This window comes from Coenobita brevimanus, chromosome 51 (assembly GCF_032717465.1).
Source record: "Coenobita brevimanus isolate Jiangsu-jjx chromosome 51, ASM3271746v2, whole genome shotgun sequence".
Taxonomy (NCBI): domain Eukaryota; kingdom Metazoa; phylum Arthropoda; class Malacostraca; order Decapoda; family Coenobitidae; genus Coenobita; species Coenobita brevimanus.
This window is the reverse complement of record NC_137004.1, coordinates 31416713-31440368: the sequence shown is the minus strand read 5'-3', so window position 1 is coordinate 31440368 and position 23656 is coordinate 31416713. Positions and strand designations below refer to the sequence as shown.

Below are 23656 nucleotides of genomic sequence, written 5' to 3'. Positions count from 1 at the left end.
GCAAAAGTCAGCATGTGTTGATTAACTGAGACTAAATGAAGAGGTGAGAGATCGAGCATGTGGATTGGGTATATGTACAGGAATAGGTGAAAATAAGAGGGCAAAGATTAGTGTCTGTATTGTTGTGTGAAAAAGATGGCAGAAGAATATAAGAGTTTATGAATCAGTTGGGTCACAAATTGTGTGGGTAAGATTTAAAGCAGGAATACAAGTTTGGATGATTGTGTGTGTATATGCACTGACAGAAAACTGCAAGCAGAGTGAAAGAAGAGTTCTGGGCAAATGTGGAAGCGTGCATGGAAAAGTTTGAGAGGAGTGAGAGAGTGTTTCTGGTGGGAAATTTAAATGGAAAAGTAGGGAATGCGAAGGTAGATGGAGTAGTTGGTGAGTGAGGCATGCATGAAGAAGTGGATGAGAATGGTAGTGCTCAAGTGGACATTTGTTTGGGGCAGGGATTGGTGAATGCCAATACCCTCTTTAGGCACAAAATGGTCTACAGGTATACATGGTTGGTGATGATAAGGGTGGGTAGTGAGCTGGATGAATGGAAGGCAGTGATTGGTTCTGTATGTGTGGATGAGAGAATGAGCATATACAGTATGTGCTGGATGCGAGATCATACAGAGATTGAGGATGTGGACTGTCTGACCACCACTTGGTGGTGGTGAGAGTCAGGGTACAAATGCATTGGATGAATAGAAGGAGAGAAGGGCAAGAGGACTCAGTCTATATAATGAGAGTAGAAAGATTGTAGGAGGATGGAATAAAAAGGCGGAATATAAGAGAGTAGTGGAGGGATGATTGGGTAGATAATTATGATTTGGAAAAGATGGGGGAGGTGCAGCGTGGATGCAGGGTATCCTCAGAAGAAATCTGTGCAGCATGTAAGGTGGTGTGTGGGGTGAAGAGAAGACAGAAGTGGATGCAAGGAACAGCATGGTGGAATGAAGAGGTGAGACAAGCTGTGGTGCAAAGGAAGAAACCATATAGTGAGTGGGTGGGAAGCAGAAGCATGGAGGAATTTGAGAGACAGACTAGAGAGTTATACATAGAGAAGTGGAGGGAGATGAAAAGATTAATAAGAGGGAGCAAGAAGAGGGTGGATGAGAAGTTTGAAAGGAATTTGAGTGTAAAGTGGAGGAAATGTAAGAAAATGTTCTGGAAAGAGGTTTACACTGGATAGGCAACCCAGGGTAACAGTTTCCCACTACCTGTTTCACTGGATGGTGAAAATCTCAGCCTCCCTCTACCTTCACCCACCCTTAGATCCTCTTTGTGGGTGAGGGTATCTTTATTTCTACTCCCAGCTCCTAGGTGCATTTTTTGTGCCTGTGGGAATTGTATACCCCAGGATACCTTTTACCAGGATAGTCAGCATAGGGTATCTGTCTTGTATGATGGAACACATCCTGTCCGTTTCTCCATTCTCTGAAATCTACATTCTGGGAGATTTCAGTGTTTACCACCACTGTTGGCTCTCTTCTTCTTTCACTGATCCATCTGGTGAACAAGCCTACATCTTTTCTTATCCTTAATGACCTAGTGCAGCATGTACAGCACCCTACCTGTATCCTTGACCGCTTTGGAGAGAATTCCAATGTACTTGACCTCTTCCTTACAACTAATTCTTCTGCTTATGCTGTTAATCTTTCCTCTCCATTGGGCTCATCCGATCACAGCCTTATCACCTTAACCTGTCCTATTGCTCCAGTATGGCCCGTGGACCCCCCAAATAAACGTCAGTTGTGGCACTTTGGAGCTGCTGATTGGGAGGCCCTTAGCCAGTACTTCTTTGATTTTCCCTGAGATGATTATTGCTTCCATGACTGGAAACCCTCTGAGTTTGCCTTGTGCATTACAGAGGTTATTCTCAGGCCTGGAAGCATACATTCCTTCCTTTTCCTTTGACTAATGCAGAAAAAGCCTTGGTTTAATCTCGCTTGTTCTAATGCTGTCCACAACGAGGAGAGGGCCTATAATAGGTACCGGAGCTAACCCACCGCTGAATCACATCTTTTGTATGTTTCTGCTCGGAATCATGCTAAGTCTTTTCTTCGCTCTTCTAAAAAATAATTTCATCCATACCAAATGCTCTCAACTCTTCAACTCAAATTCTTCCTGCTCCTTCAGGCATCTTGCCAGAAGCCTTTCTAACAACTTTATCTCATCATCTTTCCCTCCTCTTTTCTACTGTGATGGCTCTGTAGCTATTTCCTCTGCTGATAAAGCAGATCTTTTCGCTCAGACTTTCTCCCCCAGTTCCGCCTTAGAAGATTCCAGTGCTGTTCCTCCATCGCATCCTCCCTCTGATTCCTCATGGCTGACTTTAAAATGTCTTCAACTGATGTATTTTCTGCCATCACTGGCCTCAATACTAACAAGGCATATGGGCCTGATGGGGTCCCTCCTGTTGTCGTCAAGAACTGTGCTTCTGTGCTTACACCCTCCCTAGGTAAACTCTTTCGCCGTTGTCTTTCAACTTGTACCTTTCCTTCTTGCTGGAAGTTTGATCTCATTCAATCAGTCCCAAAGAAGGATGACCATTCCCAACCCTCTAACTATCACCCAGTTGCTTTAACATCCTGTGTCTCAAAAGTTTTTGAGTCTGTTCTTAACAGAAAAATTTTAAAGCATCTCCCATCACAACCTTCTTTGTAATCGTCAGTATGGGTTCCGTCAGGGATGCTCCAATGGCGATTTTCTCATCTACCTTTCAGACTTCTGGTCATCCTTCTTTTGGGACTTTGGCAAAAGCTTTGCCATTGCACTTGACATCTCAAAGGCTTTCATTCAAGTCCAGCATAAATCTTTGATTTCCAAACTGCCCTGTTATGGTTTCTATCCTTCTATCTGTTCCTTCATCTAAAGCTTCCTCTCTGGTTGTTCTATAGCTGCTGTTGTAGACGGCCACTGTTCTTTCCCTAGATATGTCAACAGTGGTGTTCCTCAGGGCTCTGTCCTATCACCAACTCTCTTCCTTTTATTCATCACTGTACATGTAACCCAGTCTACTCATACGCTGATGATTCCACCCTTCACCTTTCCATTTGATTCCCGCAATGTCCATCTCAGCAGTTACTTCAACAAACAAGGGACGAGACCATGGCACACCGAATGTCTGACTTGGCTCATATCTCTGACTGGGGTAAAAGTAACCTTGTTGTTTTTAATGCATCAAAGACTCAGTTCTTACACCTATCAACCTTACAAAATCTTCCACAGGAATACCTACTAATGTTTAGTAATATCCAGCTCAATCCTGCATCATCCTTAAATATACTTGGGGTTTCATTCTCTCTGGATTTATCTTAGAAAGATCATATTACCTCTCTTGTAAAATCTGCATCCAAGAGATTAGGTGTGCTAAGCTGACTCCTACCTTCTTTTCCTCTGTTCAGTTGTTGACTTTATACACTGGTTTTATTCTCCTCTGTGTGGAGTACAATCATTATGTGTGGGGACGCTTCCCTCATACAACTTTTCTCAATAGGGTGGAGTCAAAGGCTTTTTGTCTCATTAACTCTCCTCCTCATACTGGCTCCCTTCAACCTCTGTCTCTTTGCCGCACTGTCATGCGGCAAAGAGACTGAAAGTAATGTGACTGTAAGTGGCTGGGGAATGGCCAGGAGAGGAGGGAGATGAGAAGGAAGGAAGAGTTCAGTAGGATGGTCGTAGTGGAAGAAATGAAAATCAAAACGGGGAAAGCCCCAGGGATTAATGAAGTGAGTGATGAAATGCTGAAGCATGGGGGAGACATGGTAGTAGGATGGTTATGGAAGATGTGCAGGTTGGCCTGGGAGGAAGGTGGAATCCCGGAGGATTGGAAGTTAGGTTTAATTATTCCCCAGCACAAAGAAAGAGGTGAGAAAGAAGTGTGTGGTAATTATAGGGGCATTTGTCTTCGTAGTGTAATGATATGATAGGATGGTTGTTGACAGTTAGGAAAGTAGCAGAGGAATTAGTTGAAGAAGAACAGGGAGGTTTCAGGATGGGAAGAGGTTGTGTAGATTAGATATTCATTCTAAGGTGTTTTGTGGAAAAGTTTCTAGAGAAAGGAAAGAAGACGTATGATGCTGTCAAGGATCTGGAGAAAGCATATGACAGTGGATAGACATGGACTGTGAAAAATATTAAAAACATATGGAGTAAATAGGAAGTTGCTGAATTCCATGAAGATAATGTATGAGGGTTCTAGGGCTGCAATACATGTGGATGGTGAACTGAATGATTTTTTTCTATCTGAATGTTTGATTGAAACAGGGATGTTTCATGTTCTTGTGGTTGTTGAATTTGTATGTGGATGGAGTTATAAAAGAGATACAAGGTAGGACAGTGGATGTTGGTTGGAGTGGCCCTAATGAGGAGAGCAGTATTTAGTAACTTGCTGTACTGTTGTTGTGATATTGTATTGCTAAGTGAAGACATAGGGGAATTGCAAGGCTTGGGTAATGAGTTTAGGAGAACATTTAAAAAATGGAATCTAATGGTGAATGCATAGAAGAGTAAAATTGTGGTCTTCAAGAGTAATGAAATGCACTGTGAGGCTGGATAGTGAGGAAATGGAAAATGTGAATGCATTTAAGTACAGTACTTGGATAGTGTGATAAGTAAGGATGGAAGGTTGGAGGATGAAGTGCTAGTTCACTGAAAGCAGTAATAAGAACTTTTGAAATGAGCATGGAAGTAAAAAAAAGTTGCTGCATGACAGTATTTTGATCCCCACTTTAATGTATGGAAGCAAAGCTTGGCCCTTGTTGGAAGGAGACAAGTCAAGAGTAGAAATGAGTTATTTGAGAGGAGCATGTGGAGTTACATGGAGAGACAGACTGACAAACGAGGAAGTGAAGGAACATTGTGGTAAGAATGTGGATGTGTTAGAAAGTGTTAGGAGAAATATATTGAGGTGGTTTGGCCATATGGAGAGGATGGAGAGTGAGAGACTAATGAGGAGAGTGTATGTGAGTTAGGTGGATGGGAGGAAGAGGAAGGGGGAGACCAAGGATGAGATGGAAGGTTGGAGTGGAGAGGTATATGAGAGAGTGAAGTGTAAGTTGTGGGGAGGCCAGTTAAATGGCAGTGGACAGGGCGACATGGACACAATTTGTTTGTGGCCACCCCTTATGGGATTAAGATGTCTGGGTGTAGATAGATAGGTAGATAGAACTCCACTTTACCGTACCATAATATTTTCGTTGGCAGTAAGCTAATGGGATGATGACATTGATGAATCTGGATCACCATGTTTACCAACCCTTGTGGCAGTAAGTACACTTGTGGACACTATGTATGAGGCTTCAAAAACTGGCTCATTTCTTTTTGGGAGGCTACAGTTGGGGGGGGGGGGTAGAGGTTGAGAATATGTGGAAGGCAGTGATTGAAAGGTTAAGGGTAACGGACAATGGGAGAAACAAGGAAATTACCATAAGAGGTTCATTTTTTCATATGATGATTACTGTATGAGAGCATGATTTTGAAGAATATCCTTAACCATTGCTGTACAAAAACAGAAAGTATATAGAGAAAAATAAATAACATTCGGCATTTGGGGGGAACAGGGGCTTCCCATACCTTTTTATAGTCACGTGACATAAGTAATAAGAGTACTGCTGCATGAAGAGGTTATTAGATTCATTTTAGCCAGTTTACTCATAGTTAAATGGTATGCCTTCAGAGACTGTATATGTTATCTCCTAGTGAAGAGTCTGTGATTCAGTTACATGAACATGCTGCAATACTATAATGACATTGTATAGCAAGTCAGACAGATGATTTTACTGTGTTACAGTAGTTCATTTATATTTCAGAGTTGTATCTGAGATTCATTCTTGAGTCACCCTGTAAAAATTGTTCATTTATAACTGAAATGCGTGGCTTTGACCGATACGATTCTCTGGAATATTCCGGAGAATACCGCAGTATCCCCGACATCGAGGCGGACCAGGAGCAGTGGAGTCTGCCCTCAAGAATGCCGACACCCCCACTCGGACCCCCCAGAGTAGCCGCCGCCAGCCACCACCACTCCGGGCAACAGCGGCGTACGTCAGCCCGGGCCGTGCGCCCTTGTGACACTCAACCACCACGCCGCCGCCACCGTAGGCGAAAGACACTACCTTCGTGTGGCGGAATCACCGAGTTAGCTAGGGGTGGAGTCAGAAACTATACTCCAGTCAGCGCCCCTAAGGTAGAGACGATCTATGGTCGCTCTAATAGTGTCAAGGTAGAGACGATCAGCGGTCGCTCCCATCAAAACCAGGTAGAGACGATCAATGGTCGCTCCCATAAAAAAAAGATAGAGACGATCTATGGTCGCTCACATAAAAATCAGGAAGAGACGATCAATGGTCACTCCCTGAAAGCTCAGGTAGAGACGATCAACGGTCGCTTCCTCAGCACACCGGTAGAGACGATCAATGGTCGCTCCCATTAAAAAAAGATAGAGACGATCTATGGTCGCTCACATAAAAATCAGGAAGAGACGATCAATGGTCGCTCCCTGAAAGCTCAGGTAGAGACGATCAACGGTCGCTCCCTCAGCACTCCGGTAGAGATGATCAATGGTCGCTTCCATAAAAACAAGGTAGAGACGATCTATGGTCGCTCCCATAAAAATCAGGTAGAGACGATCAATGGTCGCTCCCTGAAAGCTCAGGTAGAGACGATCCACGGTCGCTCCCTCAGCACCCCGGTGGAGACGATCGATGGTCGCTCCCAGGGTATAGTAAGGAGGAAAGACCTCCCTGTTTCCCCCGGCCTCTGTTCCCTGCGCGAGGCCCTTGAGAAGACCCACCTGTCGGGCCCCCGTGACAGCAGCTGCCGCAGTCCTCCCCTGTCGGCGCCCCTGCTCATAGGAGACCGCAGTCCGTCGCCTCTTCCGGCCCGCCCCAGGACACCCGGGCGAGACCTCACCACGCCCCCGCGACGCAGGGACCTGACCCAGAGGTTCCTAGCCCTCTTCGGCCCCAGTCCGGAGCCCAGTCCGGAAACCCCTGGACGTGAGAGGACGCCCTAGCGAGTCGCCCCGTGCCCTCCCGGCTCGCCCTACCCTGACGACGCCCTCAGTCCGACCGGATCATCACTGAGGTAACCGTGTTTCTCTCCACGAGAGATACGAGTGATCCTGTAATAATCGTGAAGTAGGTTAAGTGTGACTCCTGTCCTCTTAGAATAAGACTAGTGCAGTAATTTCATGTAATTTCCATTGGGGTAAACCAGGACATAATGCTCCATTAACGGGTGAGAATGTGGGTAGAGACCTCAAGTGAAGATACGTGCGAGTGTCATCCCGAAGTTTTCTAAGGACTTCTCTCTAGAGCCCAAAGAAAGACTAACACATTATTGGAGTGCTATTGGCTAAGCTCTGAGTAATATAGTGGAATAGAATTTACGAGGGTTCCGACTTTGTTACGCGTTGGGAAGTGCGAGTCTACATAACCTACCGGGGAGATGGGTAATATATAAGCTGTGCCGACGGAAACCTAGTGTCACCAAAACAACGAGGACAGCGAGTAATAACTATATTCCCCTGTTCCGCACGCTATCCCTAAAAAAAACTCTCTCCACTCCTCACCCCCGCTCTTAAAATCCAAATAAGAACCAGAGTTAATTGTCAAAGAATTCTTGCCAACAGAAAACACCTAAACTCCCATGTTAATATCGGGCCTCATTAAATATTACCATAACTTCCCCCTCGCCGTCCTAAGTCACTCTCCGTGTCTCCCTACTTCCCCCCCCCCTCCTGGTAGATCACAAACCCCCCCCCTCTCTCCCCTCACGCGCTCCGCGCGCACGGGTATTTACTGTACTCCTAATACTAAGATTTGTTGTATTGTCATTAATATCTAGGAAGCTAGTATCCTGCGAGATACACAATATTTTAGATAAGGTTTTGTATTGCTCTATATTGTGATGTAATGTCTGCTGAAATGTCTTGTGCCTAACTGAAATAATACACGTGTATGGTGTTGCCGAAAGTTTTTATGTCCTGCCTCTCTTCATTGCACTAGCTCCGGTCTCGAAAGAGGACCCCGCTCTGTGTTGAGTTGATTTGGGACGAGAAGTCGAGCCAAATTCTACTCAGCATTACACTGGTGGCCAGCGGTGGTTCTAGATCTGAGCGTAGAAGAGAGGTAAATAGGAAATATTTGGAAAAATGGCAACTAAACCGCACGTCCAGTTATCCAAGTTTGACCCTGACCAGTATGACATACATACATATCTTGCAATAGTTAAACCCTTATTGGATATTGGCTTCGATAATGACCAACAACAATTGCAGTCACACTTCCACTACGGGGTAAAGCCACAGCTAACATTGCGCCAAAAATTGTCCCAGAACTCACCTGGCAGAACTTCACCAAGTTCGCAGTCCAAGCCATCACCCCATCATTAGGGAAAGTGGTGGCTCTATCCAAATTGGATAGCTTTACTTATGACAGGGATTTAGATAATACCCTGTTGCAGGCAAGAAGCCTGATTACTGCTGCCTACCCGGAATCAGACGAAGAAACCCGGGACCAGCACACCTTCAATACTCTGCTCCGAGTACTCCCAAGTGTTGTGAAGCAACACTTTACTATCCACGATCCGACAGGAGACATGGATAGGGATATACAGCTGATACGGTGCCTCCTGACCGCCTGCCCTCCTCCACAACAAGTCAATGTTGTCAAGAAATTCCCCATCCGGCCCCCGGCTCCCCCAGCCGCACCACGTCCGCCCCTGCCCCACACCAGCCCGACCCCGACGCCTAGCCCACCCAGGGCGTACCCCTCTCGTCGGCGCCCCACCCCGCGAGACAACCCAAACTTAATTCTCATCAACCCGTGGGAATTCACAGCCTGCAACTCCCGTTGCCCCCTTCATGACGTACGGGACCAGCTGAAAGCTGCTCGCCGCAAAAGCACAACCCCGGGTTCGCGTAAGGTCTCCGCCCTAGAAGGCGAAGCCCCAGGGGACGAGCTGGCGCCAGCAGACGATCCCCCACCAGGAGACTTAGAGCAGGAACAGGAACACGAGAGCCCTAACCAGCTGGATTTTTAGGCCCACCCCCGCACCAACCCACGGTGGCGGGGGCCATCACCCCTAAGTATCGCCCCCCAGTGTACCACAAAATGAAAATCAATGGCGTGAAGGCCAGACTACTAGTCGATACGGGAGCAGCCAGATCCTGTCTTTACAGCCATTATTTCTCCCGCTACAAATCACGGTTTGGCCGCTCCGCCCCACTACCACCCACCTTATAGATGCGGGGGATGGCCCCCTGCCCATCCGTGGGGAAACTCGGGCCCTACGGGTCGACACCCACCAACCAGTATCTACCCAGCACCCCTTCATCATTTTTGATTCCTCCTGCCGGAGCTATGACGGCTATTTAGGGCTGGACTTACTTCAAAAACTCGGAGCCACTATCGACCGTCGCAACCGACAACTCCAGTTCCACCCCCTACCCCGCTCCGCCCCAGCCGTTTGTACCTGCACGCCGCAGCCCCGGCCGGTGGACCCCCCCCCCCCCCCCCCGCACTCTTTCTTTTCCCCTTCTTCGCCTCCCCCCTCCCCCGCGCCACCCCACCCCACTCTTGCCCCCTCCTTCCCTGCCACCATTTCCGCCGCTGTTACCATCCCCTCACACCACGAGGCCTGGGTGCCCCTGAACAGGCCCTCGGGCCCATCCGTTTTGTTCTCCCCCCTCCTCCCTGCCGGACCCCTCTCCGTCTGCCTCATTTCCCCTACCTTTCTCCCCCCCCACCGCGCTGCCATTCGCATCGCCAATCTCGCACCATCCCCTCTCACCCTTCCCAAAGGGCTTATCGTCGGAGAGATGGAAGAAGCCGAGCCCTGCGTCCCGTCCCCCCCCAATGCCCCGCCCCCCTCCCCCCCATCCCTGACCATCTCTCCGACCAACAGTCAGACGCCTTACGCCGCCTCCTCCTGGAGTTCCAGGATTTGTTTGCGGCAGGGCCCGCAGATATAGGACACACTACGTACCTGTCTCACGAGATCCATACGACAGGCCCTCCGATACGACAGCCTTCCCGACGGAAGAACCCCCCGACAGAGAGAAGAGGAAGACCGCCAAGTGCGCGAAATGGAAGAGGCGGGTGTTATTTCCCCCTCCACCAGCCCGTGGTCCTTCCCCTGTCGTTCTAGTGAAAAAAAAGACGGCACGATGCGGTTTTGCATCGATTACCGCCGCGTGAACGACGTCACAATTAAGGATGCTACTCCCCTTACCCGCATCGACGATTCCCTAGACTCCCTATACGAGGCGTCTTGGTTTTCTACCCTTGACCTCCAGTCTGGATATTGGCAGGTCCCAGTCCACCCGGATCATCGAGGCAAAACGGCCTTCTCTACCAGTAATGGCCGCCATTATGAGTTTAATGTCCTGCCATTCGGCCTCTGCAATGCCCCTGCCACGTTTTCCAGGCTGATGGAATCTGTTTTAAGCGGCCTCACTTGGGAGATCTGTTTGGCCTATCTTGATGATGTCATCGTTTTTAGCCAAACCTGGGCCGATCATTTGCAGCGCCTCCGCTGAGTTTTTACCCGAATTCGCCAGGCAGGCCTCAAGTTACATCCAGCCAAATGTGTCCTGGCCGCAAAAACCGTCGCGTTTCTAGGCCATACCATTTCCCAAGCAGGAATTTCCCCAGACCCTGATAAGCTGCGCGCCATAGCAGACATACCACCTCCGCAAGATGTTCACGGCATTCGTGCCTTTTTGGGGCTCGCATCCTACTACCGCCGCTTCGTGAAGGGGTTTGCACAGATTGCTAAACCTCTTCACGATCTGACGTGGAAAGGAGAACCTTTCCTCTGGACAGAGGACCGACGAACCGCTTTTCAACAGCTGAAAGACAAACTTATCTCGGGCCCCCATCGTGGCCTTTCCCGACTATGCCCTCCCTTTTCGCCTCTACACGGACGTCTCCCTGGACGCCATTGGCGCTGTTCTAGCCCAGGTACAGGCCGGTCGGGAACACATTATTGCTTGTGCCAGCCGCACACTGAACCCGGCAGAGAAAAATTATGCCGCCACCAAGCGAGAATGCCTCGGCATAATCTGGTCCCTCCAATATTTTAGAGCTTACCTTTCTGGGACCCAAGTCACTATAATAACCGACCACCAATCACTCCAGTGGCTGCGACAATCGGACTCCCAGAACGCCCAAACCGTCCGATGGCGTGACACCCTAGAGGAATTTCAATACGAAATCTCTTACAGACCCGGGAAGCTCCACACCAACGCAGATGCCCTCTCCCGCCTTCCCATCCGCGCCATCCAACCAGATCAGGACCTGCTAGAACTCTGGCACCACAAAGAACGCCCCCCCTGGATTCCAGCCTACCTGTTTCCCAAATTGTGCCGACAGGGCGACCACCTTTTAACCCCGTCTGGACACATCCTCTTGGCCCCCGATGCGGCACGTGACACCCTGCGCCAGTTACACGCCCACAACGGCATCCATTTGGGCACCAAAAAATTGCTACAGGTGTTTAATGACGTCTACTGGGCCCCAAACCCCTCCACCCTCGCCAAGGAAATTATTCAAGCTTGCCGCGCCTGCGCGCTCGGGAAAGACATTACCCGGACCGCCGGGCCTTCTGGCCATATCACCGCCCACAAACCTTGGCAGCTCCTAGCAGTCGACGTGGTAGGACCTCTCCCTCCTAAATCGGGATATAAGTATGTGATCACTTTTCTTGACACGTACTCCAAGTTCGTAATAGCCTGCCCCGCTAAAGAACATCACGCCGTCGCGGTCGCCGATGCCTTACTCCGACACGTTTTTCCCTACTTTGGCATTCCCCAGGCCATCCATTCCGACAATGCCCCCGAATTCTCCGGGAACGTCTGGGAAGAGCTGGCCAGGATTTTTGGATACGAAATCTCCCACTCCTCACCATATTGGCCCCAAGGGAACGCGGTGTGTGAACGCAGCCATCGTACCTTGGCAAATCAGCTACGGACCAGAATCGAGGCTACAAAAGACAACGATTGGCCAGCACACGTCAAAATCGTCCAGTGGGGCATGAATTCCTGCCCCCGAGAGGACGGGGTTCCCCCCCACGAGAGGATCTTTGGCGAAACCCCCCTCCTACTACCTTTATGCCATCACTTGCAGCCGCCCACCTCCGCCCCTGCGACAGACCCGCTACACTTGCTAAAAAGGCGGGTATACCACCTACAGCGAAACTTAGATCTTGGACCCGACACAGCCGCCAACCCCTACAAGCAGGGTGACACCGTAGTCATCGCCCAACTCCCCACCCCCCACAAACTTGCCCCCCGTTTCACGGGCCCCCACACCATCACCAAGATCCCCAACCCTTACCAGGTGGTCGTGGACTACCACGGCACTCCCCGTACCCTCCGAAACCGACACGTGCGCCCTTTCCGCACGCCCATCCCCGCCGCCACGACCCCGCCCCCCCAACCCCCCACGGCTCCCGCTCCACCCTCTACAACCACATTTGAGTGTTACATTTCCTCCTCTCCTTCCCCCTCTCCCCCCCCTACCACCTCCACCTCTCCTGCCCCAGGCACCTCACCTGACGTCTCCCCCGACACCCCCCCCTCCCCCTCGCCCCACCCACCCGTGGCCTGCCCCTCAGCCCTCACTCCCCCATCTCCGGCCCCTGCCGCCATGCCCGTCCCCCAGCCCATCACCACCCCTTCCGCCCACACCACCACCACCACCCCTTCCGCCCACACCACCACCCCTTCACCACAACCCTCTTCCACTCCCCTCCCCCTGCCCACCACCCGGACGCCCACTCCACCAATACCACGTCCTACCACACCCACGGCACGAAAGACAACACGCCCACACCTAACGCCCCCCTCCCCCCCCACCCCTGCCCGCACCACCGCCACCCCTTCATCAACACCCCCTTCTTCCCCCCCTCCCCTGCCCACCACCCGTACGCCCACTCCACCAATACCACGTGCTACCACGCCCGCGGCACGAAAGACAACCCGCCCACACCCAACGCCCCCCTCCCCCCCCACCCCTACCCTCACCACCACCACTACCCGCTCGGGCCGCCTCTCACGCCCACCCGCCCGATATTCCCACACCCCTACACCCCCCACCTCCCCGCGACTTCACACTGTCCAGCTACATCGGGCCCAAATCCCTCCTACCTGTACTCCCCAGAGACTCAACGCCGCATTACTACCGCACAAAACCCGGCCTTCGCCCACTCTGTCCGGCATTCCACCTCCAACCACACCGACAACCACACCAAGCAACATGAGGATTAAGCGAGCTGTATGGGCCCCTTCCTTTGCCAAGAACCACCGGCTCCGCGGACCCCACCACCTGTTAAATATCCTCAAGCACACCACCACCCCCTCCGCCCTCTTCCTCACCTATGACCAAACACAAGAGGAAAATTCTTATACTGCCGCCTGGCAGCACACACTCCGACACCTCCAGCCCGTCTACACCACCTCCAACACTCTAGCGTTCCACCTCCAGCCACAGGGACGTGACTTTTTTCAAGAACACGGTGGTGAAATGCGTGGCTTTGGCCGATACGATTCTCCGGAATATTCCGGAGAATACCGCAGTATCCCCGACATCGAGGCGGACCAGGAGCAGTGGAGTCTGCCCTCAAGAATGCCGACACCCCCACTCGGACCGCCCGGGGTAGCCGCCGCCAGCCACCACCACTCCGGGCAACAGCGGCATACGTCAGCCCGGGCGGTGCGCCCTTGTGACACTCAACCACCACGCCGCCGCCGCCGTAGGCGAAAGACACTACCTTCGTGTGGCGGAATCACCGAGTTAGCTAGGGGTGGAGTCAGAAACTATACTCCAGTCAGCGCCCCTAAGGTAGAGACGATCTATGGTCGCTCTAATAGTGTCAAGGTAGAGACGATCAACGGTCGCTCCCATCAAAACCAGGTAGAGACGATCAATGGTCGCTCCCATAAAAAAAAGATAGAGACGATCTATGGTCGCTCACATAAAAATCAGGAAGAGACGATCAATGGTCGCTCCCTGAAAGCTCAGGTAGAGACGATCAACGGTCGCTTCCTCAGCACACCGGTAGAGACGATCAATGGTCGCTCCCATAAAAAAAAGATAGAGACGATCTATGGTCGCTCACATAAAAATCAGGAAGAGACGATCAATGGTCGCTCCCTGAAAGCTCAGGTAGAGACGATCAACGGTCGCTCCCTCAGCACTCCGGTAGAGATGATCAATGGTCGCTCCCATAAAAACAAGGTAGAGACGATCTATGGTCGCTCCCATAAAAATCAGGTAGAGACGATCAATGGTCGCTCCCTGAAAGCTCAGGTAGAGACGATCCACGGTCGCTCCCTCAGCACCCCGGTGGAGACGATCGATGGTCGCTCCCAGGGTATAGTAAGGAGGAAAGACCTCCTTGTTTCCCCCGGCCTCTGTTCCCTGCGCGAGGCCCTTGAGAAGACCCACCTGTCGGGCCCCCGTGACAGCCGCTGCCGCAGTCCTCCCCTGTCGGCGCCCCTGCTCATAGGAGACCGCAGTCCGTCGCCTCTTCCGGCCCGCCCCAGGACACCCGAGCGAGACCTCACCACGCCCCTGCGACGCCGGGACCTGACCCAGAGGTTCCTAGCCCTCTTCGGCCCCAGTCCGGAGCCCAGTCCGGAAACCCCTGGACGTGAGAGGACGCCCTAGCGAGTCGCCCCGTGCCCTCCCGGCTCGCCCTACCCTGACGACGCCCTCAGTCCGACCGGATCATCACTGAGGTAACCGTGTTTCTCTCCACGAGAGATACGAGTAATCCTGTAATGATCGTGAAGTAGGTTAAGTGTGACTCCTGTCCTCTTAGAATAAGACTAGTGCAGTAATTTCATGTAATTTCCATTGGGGTAAACCAGGACATAATGCTCCATTAACGGGTGAGAATGTGGGTAGAGACCTCAAGTGAAGATACGTGCGAGTGTCATCCCGAAGTTTTCTAAGGACTTCTCTCTAGAGCCCAAAGAAAGACTAACACATTATTGGAGTGCTATTGGCTAAGCTCTGAGTAATATAGTGGAATAGAATTTACGAGGGTTCCGACTTTGTTACGCGTTGGGAAGTGCGAGTCTACATAACCTACCGGGGAGATGTGTAATATATAAGCTGTGCCGACGGAAACCTAGTGTCACCAAAACAACGAGGACAGCGAGTAATAACTATATTCCCCTGTTCCGCACGCTATCCCTAAAAAAAACTCTCTCCACTCCTCACCCCCGCTCTTAAAATCCAAATAAGAACCACAGTTAATTGTCAAAGAATTCTTGCCAACAGAAAACACCTAAACTCCCTTGTTAATATCGGACCTCATTAAATATTACCATAACTTCCCCCTCACCGTCCTAAGTCACTCTCCGTGTCTCCCTACTTCCCCCCCCCTCCTGGTAGATCACAAACCCCCCCCCCTCTCTCCCCTCACGCGCTCCGCACGCACGGGTATTTACTGTACTCCTAATACTAAGATTTGTTGTATTGTCATTAATATCTAGGAAGCTAGTATCCTGCGAGATACACAATATTTTAGATAAGGTTTTGTATTGCTCTATATTGTGATGTAATGTCTGCTGAAATGTCTTGTGCCTAACTGAAATAATACACGTGTATGGTGTTGCCAAAAGTTTTTATGTCCTGCCTCTCTTCATTGCACTAGCTCCGGTCTCGAAAGAGGACCCCGCTCCGTGTTGAGTTGATTTGGGACGAGAAGTTGAGCCAAATTCTACTCAGCATTACAATAACCTTAATAATGAATCCAGTGAGTCAGTCATGTAATGTACACTTAGCTATGTACACTCCATATCCTTAATTTTGTTAGCCCTAGAAAGTCCACTGTTGATAAGTGATACAACACCACAAACTGCCAACACACACACACACACACACACACACACACACACACACACACACACACACACACACACACACACACACACACACACCCTCTGACCACTGCCTCTCCCATATCATTGCCTTCTATTCCCTCCCCTCTCCCTAACTGAACCTGTCCAGAAAAAATGGGTCACCTCATGCAGTCTCAGTCCATCCCCATATCATCACTTCCACAAGTGCACATTAATGAATCTGGCCCTAGAGAGGAAACATTTCTTTGGACTGTAGCTGTAAATTTAAGATTTTTTTATGAATTTTTTGATATATTTTATTTTTTTACAGGTTGATCCAAATGAACTCATTCCTTTGCTGGATTCTGCAGAGGATTATGGTGACAGTGCTGAGATGTACTTATGTGGTGCTGTGAAGACACTTCGCTCACAGAGAACGAAGCCAGACACTCTGTTGTGTTTCTCCCTCATGTACTTGGCAAAAGTTAAGCCCCACCTCTTCAGTCGCTCAGATATGGTGGTAGAGGCATTTTGCTCCTTGTTGAAGAGGGATCACTCCATGACCTACAAATCAAAAGGGAATGCTGCGGTGTCAATATTAGCAGCTAATATTTTGCTTGCTGCTTTTCAGGATGAAAAATCTTGGCCAGATATATTTGTACGTGTATATATTGAAGATTCTCTGGGAGAACGTATATGGGTTGATCATGAGGACTGTAAAGGATTTGTAGATAACATTGCCACAGCATTCAGGACAAAATTACCTCCAAAGAACTTGCTTTATCCTGATCTTGGAATGGGAACCCGCCAGGATTGTCCCTCTCCACCTGTATCTGGAGGCTCTGGGGGTGCTGATTCAGGTGATGGTGAGTCTGAGATGTCTCTGGAGTGCAAAGAAAGTCTTGATGTTAGTGTGACAAACAGGTATGCTCATGTCATGGCTGAGGTGGAGGAGATGGTAATGGAGGCAGTACAACATCAACTGGTAGCTCGTCATCCCAGTCCAGATGCTGTTGCACGCAATTTTATCAGATTTCTTTCCTCTGTTTGTGGCATAATGGAAGTGCGTCGACAAGTTGCACCAAGGCTGGAAATGTGGTTGCAGAGTCCAAAACTTCAAAGACCAGCAACAGAACTTCTGATGTCTTTATGCCTAAACTGCAACACACATTCCCAGGCAGATGTTGAATGCATAAGTTACATTATAAGACTCCGTTTGAAGCACAAGCCTCTTATCAACCAGTACATGTCTTGCCTGAAGGAGCTTCTTGCTGCTCATCCTGACAATATTCCCTCTGTTATGAAGCATACACTTTACAATGAGCTGTCACAGGCTAGAAATCCCAGCAACATGTCAATTCTGTCAGTGATATTTCAGTTTGCTCCAGAACATGCTGCAATTATATTGGCTGAAGAATTTCAGGAACTCCTTTGCAACAGAGAAGATTTTTTGCGAGCCCTGCGAGCACTTTTGCGAGAGATTGTAAGAGCTCTTCGTCATGATATGCAGTTCCAGAAGTTTTGCCAAGGACTTATGAAAGATCGGAAGGACCCAGCATTTCGAGATAACTTTGAATTCAAGGAGAGAATGTTTCATAGTATTGGTGATCTTATTGTGCTGACTGTGTTTGTAGCTATATCACCCCAGGTGCGTGAGAGTGCAGCCCAGATGTACCGTGGAGAACCCAGGGACCCTGAGTCTGTGCGTAGATACCAGGATATGGTGGCATGTATACAGAAGGACGCTGTACACTGGCTATACAAGGTGGTTCCCAAGTGCTACAACCCAAGTAAAGAAGAGTTCACTCGTTGTCTTCACAAAATACTGATGTTTGAACAGGCTGAAGTCTACTACATTAAGGATAATTGGCCAACGGAGAATGATCGAGCACTGTATTTCAGACTCACTTCAGAAATTCCTGTGAAACAAGAAACACTCACACGCCTACTTATGATTGCTGTCATGAAAGACCAGTGGATTAAGTCCCAAGACTTGATTGAGTTAGTTGACAAACTGATAAAGAGAGCCACAGCTCTTCACTGTGATGATTTAGAAGTTCTGCATGTAGATGACACAAAGGTTTTAGAGTTAATATTCAACCTGTGCCCTTACATTCCTCCTGAGAACTCACCATTGCCACAAGGATACAGGTCACCCAAGACTGCGATTGCCAATTTGTATTGGAAATCATGGATAATGTTGCTGCTAATAACTGCTCATAATCCTACTGTGTTTGGGCTGTTAGCATGGGAGTCATATCCCACTCTGCGTACACTCATGGAGATGTGTATTACTAACTCATTTGTATTTCCACCTCCTACTTTAGCATCTGGTGAAAAGGGTGAGGAAATGGCTGCACAAGAACTTCATCTTTGTGCTCTGGAACGACAACAGATATTGGATTTTGAATCTCATCTAGCACAGAAAACTATCACTGAACAAAATAGCCTTCTCCTTAGTCAGCTAATAACAATGGACCCAACAGGTCCTGCTAGGAAGCCACCAGTCATTGTACTGGAGCAACTGAAGGCTCTTAACACATCTCACAAAATTGGACACCTCTTGTGCCGCAGTCGCAACCCAGATTTCTTGGTGGATATCATTCAGCGTCAAGGTGCCTCTCAGAGCATGCCTTGGTTGGCAGAGCTAGTTCAGAGTAGTGAAGGGGCATTTTCTGTGTTGCCGGTGCAGTGTTTATGTGAATTTCTCCTGAGTGAGGCAGGAACAGGAGGCAGTGGAGGAGATGGGGCCACTAGACATCACCAGCTTTTACAGCACTTGAGATCACTCCTACGTGCACCAAGGCAAGAGGATGGTGTTAGTGTAGAAATTTTGGAATATTTTCTGAGGCGTCTGAGCTCCCAACAGGCAGTGGCAAGGGCACAAGCAGTGCGTGGTCTTCAGCTAGTGGTGGCTCCTCTCAGTGACCCAATGGAGTTGGATAGTGATTCTCATGTACCTCATGCTTGGCTGCTACAGCATTTACCTAACCTGCCAGGATTTGAACTAGTGCAAGGGGTAGCAAGCCAGGCTCTACGTGCTGCCTGTCAGATCGAAACTGACCCTCATGCTGTTAGTGCATATATTCGTTTCCTGGCCATACACACCAGGGATGACCCTCTTCAGGACCAGGCAGAGCTGGTGCAGGACATGGCACAGCTGATAGTGGAGAGGTGTACCATGATTTCTGCCATACTACCGTTGCCTGAGCGTCCAAGCCAGCCTTTCACCCATGCCCACAGCACACTTAAGGCTCTTTTAGTCATCTTCATTAACTATATGCGGCGAGTAAGGCTGCCACCACGTGAGTCCTTCACTTGGTCTGAGAGCCAGGATCAGGTTCGGGTGCAGTGGGCCTCAGGGGATCAAGCAGTTATGCACATACTAGTTGTTCATGCTATGGTCATTCTCCTCACTCATGGCCCTGACAACAGCCCAGACCTCTTCCATGAGCTTCTTACTACTTGGTTCCCAGAGGTAGAGGATATGCCACAAGCATTCCTGGTGGATACATCAGAGGAAGCTCTCCTACTTCCTGACTGGCTCAAGCTAAAGATGATCCGCTCAACTGTTCCCCAGCTTGTTGATGCAGCTCTTACAGTAAGGATGAATACATTTTTCTGTTAGTGTTATTGATGTTATTGCCATGGAACTTTGTACTAAAGTTAAGCTCTTCATTGGATTTCCTCTAGTAATTACTGTACAGTACTGCATCTCCACAGATTCATACAGACTTGTGATTTTGGTCATGATCACTTTTTTATGGGAATTGTATAGGCAAACCTTCTTATATGATTAGGATGCATTACTGGAAAACCAATTGGATAACTGTCGATTGTAAATTGATCTGGTCAACCATATAGTGCAAATACAGTACTGTAAAGTTTTCAACTCACAAACTGTATTCGGTTTCAGCGAGTCTGACGCACTGATTTTGCCGGCTGAGGACAGGTGGAATTGGTAACACTTGTGTGATGCTCTTGGGCTGTGATCAGTCAATTCCTATCGTGTTTGAATGTGCTCTAAATTGAATGTGTATTCCAACCAAAACTCATTTATTAGTAAGATACCAGATTACATATTTAAAAATTAATGCGGTGATATCTTTAATGACAGATATGTGCCTTTTGAATTAATAGAGATAAACCTGAATGACATTGATAAAACTAAGTAAAGTCGCGACTGGATGCATACGGACAACAGTCGGTGACTGATTTATTTAAATTGTCATTTCATTATGTTTGAGTTGTTCACAGTGCATGCAGTTTTATTATAGCAGCATAGTTCAGTTATTATTTTCTCATGGGGTTTGCTTTTATCTCATTTTCCATTTTTCCACCATTAACAAAAATTTGGTTCATTCTACACTAATGTAATCAATTACTTTCCCAGCTCTTCTCGGTCGAGGAGACAGAGATGTATCTTGCTTGAGGAGAGGGTGCACGGTGACCAGGGGTAGAGTGTCTGTCTGTCTGTCTCTTATGATACTTTTGAAAATGTTCAGGAAAATCAAACACCAAACTTATTAACTCTTTCAGGTCTCAAATAGGTCCCAAGGTCATGTTTGAGACACTTCTTTTTTTTTTTTTTTTTTTTTTTTTTTTTTAAAGTCAGAGTTTGCAAGTAAAGAAAAAAAATATATTCATGCACAAGGAAGTAATACACATCTGGCTATAAAACATTAGAGCTCTACTCACTATACAAGTTCTGCAAAAATGGTGGGAATTTGCATAGCAAGTGGTGTGTGGTAGCATGGTGAGTAGTGCCGTCTCGGTGGGTAGGTGATATCTTGGTGTGTAGGTGACATGATTGCAATGTTTGTTTCCATGTTATCCATAAAACACAGTGCACTAATATATTTACATTATATCTCATGTGATTTGTGAATGATTCTTGAGATGTTTTCTTTACAAACAACAAACTAAACAGTTACAAGATCCTTATAAAACTATCACTTACCTACTAGTTCTTCTAATTTATTTTACTTTGCTCGTATTTTGCTTAGTACTGTCCAAGGCTGTGTGGGTGAGGACATTGGGGTAAGCCCACGTGCTTGCCTTTTGTATGTACGTACCGGTATGTTTATTTTATTGTTGCAAACTATATCATTCAGTGTACTTACAGGCAGCAGTTGGGGCAGTGATCAAATATTTACCAACCCATCCATCCATCCATCATCCAATCCTACATTGCCCCATGAGGAGCGTAGGAGCCCGGGGCTAGGCAGTTGGTCTCGACATTTAAGATGAGAGTGACCAGTCTCACTCATCCCTGAGTGGCATTACATGAGCAATCAACCTCAACCAACCCTTGGATATAAACCTTCACCGGCTCAATCTGACTGGAGCGCAATAATTACCCACTAAACCACCAGGTGCCAAAATTTGGTTATATGGTTACCACCCAGCATAGTAAATGGTTTCCTGGTGTACAGGTGGCTTGTCACTCAGTGTAGAGTCACCCACAGGCAGAAGGAAAAGGAAAGAATGAAGGAAAGAAAGACAGAAGAGGGAGTGTAAAGTCACCCGTAGGCAGAAGGACAAGGAAAGAATGAAGGAAAGAAAGACAGAAGAGGATGGAAGGAAAGAAGGATGGAAGAGAGGAAAGGGCAGATACCCAAGAGCAGCACGATTATTATTTCTCAAAATTGACAATGTTATAAGTATAACCAAGAAATGTGAGAAACTCATGAAATATAAAGCAGAAAAAAGGAGACACTAACAATCTTTTGTTAATGAAAAAGGCAACACTCGCTGCATGTGTATGTCCACCTGGTAACAAATAAATTCATGGTACGTGTATAAAAGGCTACAGAAACAACCTTAGAAACCTAAAATTATAAATCTGTATTTATTTTCCCTCAATCAGACACTCTGAAACCAAGGAAATGAATAAATATTGAGACATATAATGTGGAAAACTCTTGCTTGCCTGTGACGCGGCAGCTATGTGTGCAGGTGGGAGGCAAGGGGTGGGCGATTGGAGGGAGAGTGGAGGGTGGGGGGTAGAGGGGTGGGGAATCGGTGGGAGGTAGGAGGGTGGAGGAAGTAGGGGGTGGGGGATAGCAGGTAGAGTGGAGGGTGGCAGGGTGGGTGGTAGAGGGTTGAGGGATCGGTGGGAGGTAAGGGGGTGGAGGAAGGAGGATATGAAAGGGAGGAGGGAGGTGAGAGAGAGAGAGAGAGGGGCCAACTGGGGGGGGGTGCTATGTATCCTCCAGAGCAGTAAAAATATATTGCAAACAATATTCTTTTGCTAAATGAACTGTGTGATACCAAAATAGTAAAAAATATTGCCAGATCAACAGTATAATAAAACCAATACGTGCAACCCAACCCTCCACCGTGATCAACTCTTCCCAGACTGTCTAAACTAAAATATTGTGATCTGCACTTGTCTGGTAGAGGCAGAGGTGTATGGGGAGCGGCTCGTATTGTTATTTCATTCACAAGCCTCACGCAACAGTTTTCATTCATGCCTCAATATGCTGCCATGGGAGTGGCTAGGAGACCCCTACCGAGAAAGCCACTATAGTGGCCAGGAGACCTGAAAGGGTTAATGTAAGAAATAATTTTACTGAGTCTGACTATGAATACAAACATAAATGCAGAATTTTAAAGCTACTGTTACCTATAAAGGTAATGAAAATGTGTATGCACAGTACTGTATATTGAGAATAGCATGTATTGGCCTCGGTGAGGTGTGTGTGTGTGTGTGTGTGTGTGTGTGTGTGTGTGTGTGTGTGTGTGCACTTACACAAATCATAATTATTAGAAGATAAGCTAAGCGTATCAAGGGTAAGAATGTATATTAGTAGGCGAGGTAATTAAGGGCATGGTGTAGACTATAGACTGTGACACTGTGTAGTAGTGGTAGGAAAAACATTCCAGCCATCACAGGACCTCGGGACCACCTTACTATGAACGTCTGAATTCCCGCCACAGTCGCTAACTATGTTCGTATGCGTCCAGTTGTGACTTTACACGTTCAGGTTTATCTCTGATCATTCAAAAGGCTCGTCCATCCATCCATCCATCCATCCATCCATCTATCCATTCATCATCCAGTCCTCCATTGCCTCATGAAGAGTGTAGGAGCCGGGGCTAGGCAAGTTGGTCCCGACATTTAAGATGAGATCCATCCATCTATCCATTCATCATCCAGTCCTCCATTGCCTCATGAAGAGTGTAGGAGCCGGGGCTAGGCAAGTTGGTCCCGACATTTAAGATGAGAGTGACCAGCCTTGCTCATCCCTGAGTGGCATTACGTGGGCAATAAACCCCAACCACCCCTTGGATATAAACCTTCACCAGTTCAATCCGATCGGAGCGTCGTAATTACCCACTAAACCACCAGGCGCCAAAATTTGGTTATACAGGTACCACCCAACTTAGCAAATGGTTTCCTGGTGTACAGGAAACCATTAGGCTTGTCACTTAGTGTAGAGTCACCCACAGGCAGAAGGAAGAGGAAAGAATGAAGGAAACAAAGACAGAAGAGGGAGTGTAAAGTCACCTGGAGGCAGAAGGACGAGGAAAGAATGAAGAAAAGAAAAACAGAAGAGGATGAAAAGAAAGAAGGATGGAGGAGAGGAAAGGGCAGATACCTGAGAGCAGCACTACATTGAGTGAGTGGATGGTGAGCCCCCACCTACCACATACAGTAACCTCTCAAATAACGCGATGGTTAGGTTCCTGAAGAGGTCACTTTAGTTAAGAACGCATTATTTAAACATAATTTTCCCATAAGAAACAATGGTAATATTGGGGGTTATGTTCCTGGACTCTGGGAAAGTCTACCCATTTGGG

The 23656-nt window shown here is 48.2% G+C and overlaps 1 protein-coding gene across 1 annotated transcript in view; it reads left to right on the top strand.

The window, feature by feature from the left end:
• IntS1 (integrator complex subunit 1) overlaps positions 1-23656 on the top strand; it is a 57476-nt gene that overhangs the window by 7719 nt on the left and 26101 nt on the right. The window contains exon 3 of the mRNA XM_080272780.1: positions 16182-19451. Within this exon, the coding sequence (XP_080128906.1) occupies positions 16182-19451 (3270 nt within the window). The remainder of the gene's footprint in view (positions 1-16181; positions 19452-23656) is intronic.